Source organism: Glycine soja, chromosome 10, assembly GCF_004193775.1.
Source record: "Glycine soja cultivar W05 chromosome 10, ASM419377v2, whole genome shotgun sequence".
Lineage (NCBI taxonomy): Eukaryota > Viridiplantae > Streptophyta > Magnoliopsida > Fabales > Fabaceae > Glycine > Glycine soja.
In genome coordinates, this window is record NC_041011.1 from 47,525,594 (window position 1) to 47,539,264 (window position 13,671).

A 13,671-nucleotide genomic window follows, 5' to 3' on the forward strand; every position below is an offset into this window, starting at 1 on the left:
GCATTCTCATATTTTAAATTATTATCTAATCATAAATCAATATTTAAAATATTTTAAAATAATTATTTTAAAAATCAATTAAAAGTAAATCATTCCATCAACCAGATAAGGATGATAAGTTGCAACCCAAATATTAATAATTTCCACATAAAAACCCAAATATAATAATGCGTTTTTATTTACTCAGTCCATTTCTAATTATAAGATTTTTTGAACTAATTCATATTTTTTAAGAAAAATAATTATTATATTAAGTTTGATAATTATTTGTATTATAATTCTAAAATTGTTCATTTTTCTTTCTATATCCACATACTTATTTCTTATTAATATTTAAAGAAAGAATAATTAAGTAAGCATAGATAGACAAAAGAATAATTAATGTTATTAATATTTGAAGAAAGAATAATTAAGTAAGCATAGGTAGACAAAAGAATAATTAATGTATCTAAAAATTAGAAAATGTTCTTATAAAAAGCTACAAATAATTTTTTGAAAAAGATTTTATAATTATTTAAATCATAAACAATTTGATAAAAAATATAAATTATTATCACTTGTGTCAGTCGTGATTTTGAATCATTGTTGATGTAAACTATTTCTATTCTTATATACTTTTATTAGAGATATTTATATCATTTTTTCCGGTAATAATAAGATGAAGCTGATTGTAATCGCTGGCATCATTCATTTCATTCCCATGTTTTATAGTTTGACTCAGCCAATTTAAAATTTGAAAAAGAGAGATACTTTCAGAGTACCTCTTTTGAGAGCATGTTATGTTGTTGAACTTGAACGAATTGGAATTGAAAGGATTTAGGGATTGTGAGTGTCTTACTTCGCACCTAGAACCCAATAATTGGGTGGAAAGTGGAAACAATAAATCATTAAATGAGGCTAGACAGACAATGGGGTGGAAACATTTATTTATTTTAAACCGTACATGATCATAAGTTCGTAACTATTTAAAAATAGCAAGAATAATTAAATATTGGATAAATAATTAAATTTATTTTTAAAAATATAATGTTGTCACAAATTGACTCATGAATAATGAAAAATATAAATTTAATTTTTAAATATATAAAAGTGTGACAAATTAATTCTATTAAATTTATGAAATCATTTTGTTATTAAATTATAATGTTAAAAGATTAAATAGACAATAAATTGTATTTTTTTAAGATTCATTTGACGTTATATTTTAAAGTTTAGAGAGTAATTAAATTATTTGTAAGACTAATTTATTATATTTTTACATACTTAACAATTAAATTTAAATTTTTTTGTTTGGCAATCCACACTTTTAAGAAGAATTTCACTATTTAACCTTAGATATATACTATATTTGTATATTTGTGTGCTAGGTAATCGTTGTTTAGTATATATATAACATGTTAATTTTAAAAACATATAATTATATTTAATTAAACAATCTTTCACTCAATTATTTTTCATTCTTAACAAATTAAAAAATCACAACTATAAAGCTAGAATAAAAGGTTAATTAAAGATGTGCTTCATCCATTTAAAAGTTAAGTAAATAATTGTGTGATTTTAATTTTTCTCAAGAAATTTACAGTTTGACACACTATCATTTGTTTAAAAATAAAAATAAAATTCCGCGGTAAAAAGGAGAGGTAGCTTTTAAGTACCTCATGATCACAGAAGGTGGCTGTGTTCGATGCCAAGTCTCGAACCTGACTACGGGTAAGGTAAGTTAAATATACCATTAGAACAGATTCCAGATCGACAAAATAGTGTACTTAAAGTATGAATATAAACGTGTCTTGTCATCACAATTCACAACATTGAAGAATAAATAATAATGAAACATGTAGCTATTTGATTGGAACCCGGAGACCGGAGCAATTACAAGCTCGTCGTAGTCGACGAAATTGTTGTAGGAAAAGTACAAATTTTGGACGAAATTTCTTGCAAATTTTAATATGCGGGAAATTAAACAATCTCTCAAATTAAAAAAATTAGCAAATTTGTATATGTTTTATTTCTTTTTAATATAACTGAAATATTTTCATTTCTTTTTGCCTGACCCGTGAAACAAAGTTGCAATATCCCCGAAATTATTATCATGGATAGCCAAAAAAACATCGAATAACCAGCAAGCATTTTAATTCAGTCAAATTCATCATATATTTAAGTTTTATTGTCATCCATTTCCAACTAATTAGAGAGTTCTAGTATATTTTTTTTTTTGACATCGAAAGTTCTGTTATTGAACAACACAATTAAAAAATGATGGTACACGTACAAAATTGACAACTAAAAAAGAAAAAGAAAAGGCAAACAGAACTCGGGAAGCACTTCCTTAGATGACATGGGGTACACGTTCATCGAGTCAATGTATACAACAAAATGATGGTGCTTTGGCATTTAATTTACGGCTACTCTTATAAATAATCCAAGATAATCCTAAAAAATTAAGGCAGGACTAGGTGGACTTTTATTTCTCAAACTATATTTCACTCAATTAACCAAATGATTCACCAAAAGAGGGAAAAAAAAACTAAAAGTGGGGAGAGGGGTTTCGGTAAGACTTGTGTAGAAACTTGACATCTGAACAAAACAGATATCCACCGTAAGTAAACAATAACCTGAGAGATGATGTATTCTAATCCTTTTTAAAACCTGCTATTGGTATCTGGCTCAAAACCTTAGCATCAAACACTGCATACTGCTTTTTGATTTCAATCATCGCCTTCTCTCCTAATGCATCAACTTGGTCTTCATATTTCTCATACAGCAGTGGCAACGTGAACAGTGACACAAAAACTGTATCACCCCAAATGGATTCAATGTTAGGAAAATACCATTAAAATAGCCTTTTAATTATAGAACATAAAGACACGTAACAATGGAAAGAATGGAAGTAATATATGCATGAAGTCTTACATAGGTAAAACAAGGTCATGAAGTTGAACCAACTCCCAATAACCGAGATAACCCATAATACAGCAATAACCTGGTAACATGACAAAAAACACCTTAATTAGTCCTACTTCAGCTGCTACTGTCTGCACAAAGTCTGTGAAGGCAAACATAACCACTAAACTAGACTATGTAAAGCATTGTGCAATATTAAAAATTGAATATGATATGAATAAAGGTGAATTTCAGTTTAACCTCAATTTCTCACAAAATCCAAAGAAATCTATTGGAATTTGACTGATTTCATCACAAAATTAGAGCTTCACATAAGGATGAAGGAAGGAATTATTCAACTTACGCTAAGGAACTTCTTTAAATCTCTCCCAGTTCCAATTTCCCGCACAATAACGAAGGCTCGGTTAATCTCAATTGTTAAAGCAGAAGCAACCTGATGAACGCATTCCTCAGGAAGTGCTACATGAGGGATGTGCAGTGAAGACCTAATTTAGAAAATGTCAAGACCAAACGGAAGTGCACATATTAAGAAACAAGATATAACAATTTACTATTAGGAGTGCATGGATTTTAAAGCTAAAGATCCTGATTTTTTTTTTCACTCATATTTTGAAGGACACCAAATTAACTCGACGAAAAACAGTATACAATTTTTAATGGCTTACTTGTGGATAAAGACAGATGCATTGGACCACAAGAAAAGTGCCGCCAGAGACACAATCAATAAATGGCAAATAAAAGTTATGAGATGGTATTGCATCAACTCAAAGAAAATCCAGAAGGCAGTGCCTGCACCAAGTACGACTCCAGTGCTTCTCCTGTTCCTCCATAGCAAAATATCAGCAGCTGCAAGGGACACATGTAATGCAACATAATGACTAGATGGATTGGATTTATTTCCAAAAGTGAATAGATTTTATTTATCAGAAGGGATTTGTTCTACGCAAAGTGGATAGATAAATTCCAAATTCCTTTCCAATAATACAGTGTAGGCTAACATTAAAAGCCAACCCCACAGTGCAGCTAATATGGAATGATGTATCAAAAGGTTTCACAGACAACCTTCAACAAGAGACTGAATGGAACATAAGAAATACACGCTGACAAGCAAAATATTGTCTCCTTATAATATAATAAACCAAAGTCACCAAGCAATATTCCTTCCTTTCATCATAATTGTAATTTTTGACACTATGCTCCTTCTATTTTCTCAGCAAAAATTTATGCCAACAGTTTTGGATACACAGAGAAAAAAGAAACCTTCCTATAAAGCTTCGATCCAAATTTGATTAATATATACAACTACATTATTACATAAATTTATATAAAATGTGACTTTTATAATAAAAAAAATGAAGTTTAACTTTGATATTCTTGTAAGTATATATTATCAACCAATTAAAAAAGATCTAAATATATTTGAAAGTAATTATTACAAAAATCAATCATATTAAATTATATTAGATTACAGAGCCAATATATTTTAATAAAATTAAAAAAAAGAGTTGATTAAATTGGTTTAATTATAGCTACGACGATGGCACAATAAAAATCCAAAAACTCAATATAAATCAAGCATTCGTAAATATCTAATCTAATCTAACAACAATTGACATTTACGCCTCCTCGCCAAGATGATCAAATTAATATCAAATGCGATTAACAGAACACCGCCATCACCAACAACAATATGAGGTCGTTACGCTTCTATATATGACAATGTAAAAAAATATTCTAACGCGAGTCTCAGATCATACACGTCGCTGTAGAAATCAGAGTTAAGAGTTTTCTATCATACACGTAACTTCTCCGATCAAAGACGAAACAGACGCGACGAGTGATTAATGTATAACACGAGAAGATAAACAATGAGGAACGAAATAAAAAGTAATGAATGCAGATACGTTAGCGATGGAGATCGAGGAGCGAGGAGTTACGTTTTCCGCCGCCGAGGACCTTGTGGACTGGCTGATCGCGGCCGAAGAGGCGGTAAACGTTGTTGGAAACGGTGGTCTTGGGCGGCGGCCTGTTGTTGTGGTCGTCATCGGAATCGGAATAGGAATCGGAATCGGAGTTGTGGTCGTGGAACTTCTCTTCTACCTTATCGCTGAAGGAATCTGTGTCCCCTGACGCCATGGATAATGAGACGAAGAATGAAACTAAGGAAGGAAGGAAGGAACGAAGGAGTCGCAGAGAAGAAGCGAGTTTCACTGAAGCGCCTCTATTTATATTTCTCGGATTGTTGAGTCCGAGCCTCAAGCTCGGAATGGTGGTTAGGAATGAATAACGGAAATCTTTCACTTCAGTTTAATATATAAACTCTTCACCATTCAAGACCACTTAATCAAGTGTGCCACTAATTTTTCTTTTTCTTATATTTTTTTGAGTTTAAATACATCATATACCTAAGTTTCATTCCTATTGATAAGAAAGAAATAAAAGTCTTAGCGCTTCAATCGAAGTTGTTCACCATTCAAGGCCACTGAATGATTGAGGCACTAATATGTAATTTTTTTTCTTAGCCCGCATATTTAATTTCATATTAAAAAATCAATTCTGAGTGTAAAGTTGATTATCAGTTAAAACAATTTCAAATAACTTTTACAATGAATAAAAAAATTGAGTTTCACTATTAATATTCTTTCATAATAAAAACATCTATATATAAATCATATCATTTTAAAATCAACATTAACTAAAATTAATTTTATTAACACTCATCCAAACATAAACATTAAATTTATGTTCTTCAAAGTTGCAGATTATGAACGGATTCTTTGTGTTTTGTTGTATAATTTTGGCTGGATTAGATCTGCGCCGCTTCTATTTAAGTCTTAGCTCCAAATTAACTTTATAATTTTATTATTTCCCTAAATAAATTAATCACGTATTTTTTAATCAAATATTATGTTCTGGGCCTAAATTCCCATGCCATTCAGTTGCCATAAATGATGGGCTGAGTTTAAAGTTTCAAGGAAACGAGTTTCTTTGGGGGCCCAACATAGCTAAAGATCTATGCAACTATATGAAAGAACCAACTAGATCGTTTTGTTAACCAAAATCTTATCTTTTGAGGAAAAAAAGAGAGAGAAGAGAAATACTATGAAGTACGAACATAACTTTTCATTTTAAATATATTTTCTTTGATTGATTCAAATTTACTAAAAATGATGATTTTTTTAGGACTTTTATTATATTTAATCATTTTTTCCTAATTTTGTAATTTTATTAAAAAAACTGTTAGTAAGAACGTATTATTGGCATTCTTCTAGTAAAAATAGACTATTGACCGTGTTTCCTCTCCTTCGCGTGAGGCTTATTTCCTTAGTAAGATGCGGTTTAACTTACGTAGTTATTTGAAATTTTGAAATCATCCAAAAATAAAAATAACAAATAAAAATATGCCCAACTCTTACTAGATAAACCTGCCATAAAACTTCTCATTTAAGTTCAAATAAAACTTATCTAACTGGGATCTGTTTGGTATGGTAGGAGTTAGAGTCTCAACATAATTGAAATGTCAATCTTTATTTCAAATAGATTCACCTTTTTTTTTTTTTTTGCCATAAAAAAGCTGATCTAAGAATCCAAATCTGAAGCACAAAATGTTCAATTACCTTAGATGAGTAAGAGAAAAATAACAATTAAAAACAGAACTAAAGCCAGGGTCATTAATAAGAAAAAGATGGTAGTAAAAGCAGGAAGGGAAAGACCAAGAGTAAGAGTCTTTAGGCTTTGGGAAAGAAAAATAGCAGTCAGAACTCACAAGGTTCCGGAGGGTGTGATGAAAATAAATTCCTGATGGTGCTTCACTGCTTCTTCCCCAACTTAATTATAAGCGTGCATGATGCAATATACATTAAAACAAAAGTGGTCAACTTAGACAGAGGAGGATTTACCTAGTTTCCTTTTCATTGTTCTCATCTTGCTTTTTGACTGCCATCTTCAATGCTTGCACCGTTGCCATATCCATGATTTCTGACGAGCTTTCCTTTGCAATGCAGGAGATGTATTGCTATTAATAACCTAGTTTTTTTTTTTATATAAAAAGTTATATTGAATTATTTTTCTATTTTTTAAAAATGATTCGAATAATATAAAGTATTCTTACTAGAGTTATTATAAACGAAGACTTTATTGTAAAATGCTCCAATTAAGCAAAGTTTGAAGCGTAGTACATGTTCTCTGTTTTTTTCCCCCACCAGATATCAGAGGTCATTTTTGTTTTACCACCTTTGTATATATAACTTGGCCTCGCCGGATTCTACCGCAGGTTCATTCAGGGTTATGCCACCATTGCCGCCCCGCTTGTAAAGGCCACCACGGTTGAACCTCTCCAGTGGAACTCCTCCACTCAGGCAGCTTTTGACACTTTGAAACAGGCTCTGACCTCCGCTCCGGTCCTTTCTCTCCCTGATTTTCAATTGCCTTTTACAATTGAAACTGATGCGTCTGCAATCGGAATGGGGGCTGTATTGTCCCAACGGGGCCATCCCATAGCTTACTTTAGCAAGCCTTTTAGTCCAAAGTTGCTTCGAGCCTCGACTTATGTTAGAGAATTGTTTGCCATCACGACCGCCGTGAAGAAGTGGCGGCAATACCTCCTTGGCCATAGCTTCATTATTTTAACAGACCATCGGAGCTTAAAAGAATTGATGAGTCAGGTTGTTCAAACACCTGAACAACATACTTACCTTGCAAGGTTAATGGGCTACGACTACCAGATCCAATATCGCTCCGGCAGTCACAATCAGGCCGCAGACGCACTATTCCGTTTGCCGGAAAACCCCTCTCAGGCCCTCCTCATCCTCTCTGTTCCATGTCTCACCTTTCTGGAGGAGCTTCATACCCAGCTTGCTGCGAATTCTTCTTTCCAACATCTCTTCCAAGAGGTACGGGATACTCCCGACAAACACCCTGATTTCTCCATTGCCAACAAGCTTCTGCTATATAAGGGCCGCATCTGGCTGCCGTCGGACATACCAATCATCAAGACCTTGCTCACAGAGTACCACGCCACCCCTACGGGGGGCCACGCCGGCGTCGCTAAAACGGTAGCTCGTCTCACCACCAATTTCTATTGGACTGGTCTACGAGATGACGTCATGCGCTTCATTGCAACCTGCGTTGACTGCCAGGTCACCAAATATGAGACTAAGAAAACAGCTGGACTTCTCTGCCCTCTCCCTGTTCCCACTCAACCTTGGTCGGACTTATCCTTGGATTTCATATGTGGGTTACCACCGTATCGGGGCAACACGACGATTCTCGTTGTCGTGGATCGCTTCTCGAAAGGCATCCACTTGGGCATGCTCCCTCAAAGCCACACCGCTCTTGCTGTCGCTCGGCTCTTTTTGGACTTAGTGGTGAAGATACACGACCTTCCCCGGAGCCTCGTTTCGGACCGTGACCCTCTCTTCATTAGTCAGCTATGGCAAGAATTATTTAAATCCAGTGGTACCCAGCTTCGGATGAGTTCTGCATATCATCCACAAAGCGATGGGCAGACGGAGGTCTTAAATAGAGTAGTAGAGCAGTATCTGCGTGCGTTTGTCCACAGGAAACCGACAAGCTGGGGAAAATTATTACCATGGGTTGAGTGGTCGCACAATACCTCTTGGATGGCCAGCACGGGCACCACCCCTTATGAGATTACTTTCGGCCGGAAGCCCTTCAATTTTCCCGATTATCTTGCGGGGTCTTCTAAAATTGAGGCAGTGGAGGAAATCTTAACTGATAGAGACACTACCTTCCAGTTGGTTCGCAAAAAGTTGCTGAAAGCTCAAAGCAAGATGAAACTTTATGCTGATCAACATCGTCGGGATGTACAGTTCACCGTTGGTGATTGGGTCTTGGTCCGCCTTCGTCCTTACCGTCAATTTTCTGCAAAAGATAAGCACCACACGAATGAGAAACTAGCCCGTCGCTATTATGGTCCCTTTCAAGTTGTTGCTAAGCTCGGACCCGTGGCATATCGTCTAGCGCTACCAGAGGGGGTCCGGCTCCACCTCGTGTTTCATTGCTCGAAGCTTAAGCCCTTTCGCGGGGATCCAGATTCCTCATCCCCTCTGCCTTTACCAGCCACTTTCCATGAAAATCAACCACTCGTCTCTCCCCTCTCTATCCTGGATTTTCGTTGGGAAACCTCTGATCCCCAGAGTCCGTGGCAAGTCTTGGTCCAGTGGCAGGGTCTTCCACCGGAGGAAACGTCATGGGAAGATTGGCATCAGCTTTGCCAGGATTATCACCTTGAGGACAAGGTGATCCTGCAAGGGCCGAGGGATGATACGAGTACAGAGGACACAGAGCTTGGGAAGGAAGACGCTGAGGAAGAAGATGATCTGAGTAAGAGGGAAGAAGAGGATAGAGGGGTGCAAAGAGAAGGAAAGCCCAAAAGGAAGGTTATCAAGCCCAATTATCTAAAGGATTATGTTTAAGAGGGAAACAGAACAATATACTTCATCATACTTAGCCTTATGCCTAACAAATAGGAAAATTACGAATATATACTCATTCAAAGGATAATGACAAGCAATTCTGTTATATGCATATTCTAGAATTATTCCAGAAAGACAGCTCAGCATAATTCTATTACTAGATCATCTATATAATATCATGTAAATAAAGCATAAGGAATGAGAAGATATTTTCTCTTAATTACCTTCTTCTTTCTCATCTCTTCTGTGGAGGGGTCTGGACCTCGAAATCCAGAGCTATCAAGAAGTGTTGAAAAATTCAGTTGTTTACATTTTTATAAAAAGGGAGGTAAAGCTTTAAAAAAAAGTTAAGCGAAATAGTATTAAAAATAAATTTCACGCCTTAACTTTTCTCTTCCTCCCTGTATACAATTAAAAAAGCTTTAAAGCTAGATTTTTTTTTTTTAAGCTAAAACTATTAAATAATTTCTACTTTGTTTTTAAAATCTCTATTTTAAACTTTAACTTTAAAGTGGGTTTTAACTTTCAAGTCATAAAAACTTTGGACAAAAATAGGTTATATATATATATTCAAGGAAAATAGGTTAACATATAGTAGGCTGATCGAATTATTATTATTATTATGAAGCGTATTCACAAATAGGCTTAATTGTTAAGGTTTTCGATAGTCAAAGTTTATTAGGTGTTTAGGTAAGTTCTCTTGTTCTTTTAAGAGTTCTTGGTGACAGTTTATTACCTGTAATAAAATTAAGTTTATCTGTTGTGAAACAGGGAAAAAACATGAGTTGTTTATTTTCTGGTCTTATGAAGATTTAAGGAGGTGACAGATTTTAACTTGGATAAATAGGAGAGCTTAAATTAGCGAATGTTATTATCTAGTTTGTGAATTGCGGGAAGAATTAAGAAAGCTCCAACGCCCTTTTTTGCGTGTATTATTTTCCAGTAAAATTTATTTCTTCAGTCTTCATATCTTTCTTATATTTCATCAAGACAATTTTTCTTTATTGCCAAGAGACTTCAATTGTTTTAGGCTGAACTATAAGTTGTAAATGAAGTGTATCGTACAGTGCAGAGTTGAATGATAGTGATCTTCTCTCTCAATCTTGGTTTGATAGCTCCTGATCTCAGTCTTGTTGATTTAATCACAATAGACACAAATGCAATAGGATCGTCAATTTTCAATAATTGGTTGGTTTTCTAGTGTTTGTAAGAATTTAAAACAACAAAAAAAAAATTAAAATTTAAACTACAACTTTATTTGTTTCCTGTTTTTGAAAAATGTTTTGTATTTTAAAAATAATTTTTTCTTCAGTTTTAAAAATAAAAAATCAAAATTTCCAAGTTACGTTCTTGCTTGTACGTACCCTCACATCCTTTTCCCTCACCTACTTTCTAAAAATTATTTTTAAAATGGTATCACAAAATGATTTTTTAAAATTTTGAAAAATAAAACACAAATAAATATATCCTAAATTTAATAGACTGGGACAATTTAAGATCTGTTGATTAGAAATAAAAAAAAATAACATGAGAGTCTCATAACCATATATGGCTCTGATATTAAACTGCCAGCTTCATAAATCATAGTCACTTCCTAGTAAACGCAAGCTAACAATCTCCATTCACATTTCAATCTTTCTTGGCCGATTATCCATCCTTCAATGAATTTGATAAATTAGATTTCGTAAGCAATTTTTTTTCTTTCTATTTTGACCAATGAGTACAGCATTTACTAGTCGTAGTTGACATGCGTTTTGGTGCGTTACCCACATGGTGCCATATCCTAACCTGCCGCCCCCACACCATTTTCTAATTTCTAAAAATCCTTCTACTCATTCTTATAATATCCCTTCATTAATTTCTCCATCACATCTTAATGATCATATTTCTTATATTTATTTCATCTATTCTGTCACGCCTCACCCAAAATATAAAAACAAAATTTCATCTGTCACTTATCTTCCAGTCTCCACATGCTCCAAAGATCCACTATTCATATGATTAATTCAATTTTCTTTAATTAATTGCAAGCCATTTTGTAACAGTTAAAGAACATGACTTGTCCATGTTCATCTGAAATCACATACCCAATTCGCATTAATCTAAGTGAAAAAGGACCATGTATTCAGTTCTCACAGTATCCAGTCAAAGGAGCCAAGGAGGTTACCAAATGGAACACACACAAAATATCAATTCCACCCACCTATATTCTCCTTTCTATATATGAACATGCAAAGACACAAATTTCTCTACAATACTTGGCAAGCTTCTAATTTCTTATTTTAGTTTGGTGCTGAAAACCACACAAAACTTTATGGTTGCAAATTCTGTTCTTGTCCCCACTAGTATGGAGCATGAAGACCCCACTTAGAAATTTCTGCAAGGGAGAATCATTTGACCAATTGATCCAATTTTTATTGTCCTAATAGCGACAGAAAGTGCCACAACCAACCACCGGAACAGAACCAACACAAATGTCATACTGGCGACCATCAATTTGAACAAGAAAATTAAGAATTTGGAACGATGTTAGTTTTACAAAATTCAAATTGAATGTTCGAATTCAAATTTAACCGGTACCGATTTAACTTAACTTCTACGATCATTCGTCAAGAAAAATGCCAATTACAATTTTGCATGCATGTGTTTACTAGATAAGGTCCAAATTGTAATGTTGGCTAAATTCATTATAGGTACAGAAAGAGACCTAGAATTAACAATGGGTTAAGAAAACAATAATTTTGTGACAATGGTCTGGGGTATTCTTACGGAGTTAAGCTACAAATCACTATGGCTTTTGAAAGAGTCTTCTCATAATAATTAAGATTTATCAGCATTCCAAATTTTCGTTGAATGAATCTACTCTCGCAGCCAACAGTAGTATCATTAAAGCAGCTTAATCTACATCTAGAGAAAGAGAAGCATTAACTACTTTATTTTAAAAACCTTGAGTTCAGTTTATGTTAAAAATATGCAGAGTAAGATTTAAAAAAGGAAATAATAAATAAATAAATCACGGAACAAAACAAAGCAACAAAACAAAATGTCCTTAAGATCTCATATCATAATATATAGTCTAGTAAGCTTAAAAAATACATTCAATCTTCGTAGACCCAGCAATAAATTCTGCCGAAGTAAGAGGAATCAACCCCGTGTCGTGCTAGCCATAAACCAGACAGATTTCCTTTTGAAATTGGCAAGAGGTGAGGGGATAAGAAAAAATAAAACTTTTATGTAACATCACACACCCTTACACTGTGGGTACAATACCTTGTTCTTATCCAATTCTAATACGACCAAGATCATCATGCAACTATATTTACTTTAAACTATTACCAGTCAAATGAATATCAGAATATCTCCCTGTAGTACTAGAATCTTATGAATGATTAAATTCTTTTCCTCTTTATTGAGTCCGCACCTTGGTAAAAAAGAACATGGTTTTAGGATAGATAGATAATATAATATAAGTTTAAACATATGTTTTTAGGATAGATACATAATATAATGTAAGTTTAAATATATGTTTAAACTTTCTGATAAATAATTGAGTTTTATTTTGGTTTCTTAATAAAAAAAAATGTTGTGAGTTTTTTATATATTAAAATTTTAATTTTGAATCTATGTTATTTATTAAGTAATAAGGCGATATCATTATAATAGTTGAAAGTATAGAAAATATCAGTTTGTAAGGTAACATTTATCATTTTTTTAATATATCATAAACTCAAAATAATAAATAAATGTAGTAAAAAATCTGAATAAAGTTTAATTATTTATGAGAGATCTTAAAATTATATTTAAGTCTATAATATATATTTTTCTGGGTTAGGAGTCACTATAGTTCAATATTCTGGCTCAGAACCCTTTGAAACTTGAAAGGTACCTTTCAGATGTAAAATTTGAGCTTGGTTATGGTTGTAGCATGTTTGTTGTGAAGGCCGTGTGTGTGGCTGTGTAAAAGATTGATAAGCAGTTAAGATAGTGATTTTCCGTTGTCACTGCATCAGAGGGAATCTTAAGGAAAAAAAACTTAAGCAATTCGATGAGGACCACAAAATATTCCAAACTACGCAAGATCAACATTATTCCCAAGTATACACACATATAATGCAGCTTTTAGGGTTATGATCTGTAGGACACTAGGTGATGCAAGTTCAGGTCCATACAAATACAATGCATTAAAATTTTGTCTTGCCTTTTTCACTTTTCTTTTGTTACACCAAAAACATTATTTCTTGGTTATATATGATTCCATCATTTTCATCTTTCACTTTCTGGGAAATTTTTCCCTTTTTTCAATTAATGATTGATGTTGATGACTATGTCG

General features: G+C 33.4%; 1 protein-coding gene across 1 annotated transcript; it reads right to left on the reverse strand.

Annotated features, from left to right (window-relative positions):
* Positions 1-2,290: 2,290 nt before the first annotated feature.
* On the reverse strand, positions 2,291-5,232 carry LOC114370939 (reticulon-like protein B1). Its single transcript, XM_028328345.1, has 5 exons — positions 4,842-5,232; positions 3,570-3,750; positions 3,248-3,389; positions 2,914-2,983; positions 2,291-2,793 (listed from the first exon to the last, which is right to left on the reverse strand). Exons 1-5 carry the CDS (start codon positions 5,038-5,040, stop codon positions 2,633-2,635), a joined length of 753 nt encoding a protein of 250 aa, XP_028184146.1. The 5' UTR covers positions 5,041-5,232; the 3' UTR covers positions 2,291-2,632.
* Between the last annotated feature and the right edge of the window lie 8,439 nt (positions 5,233-13,671).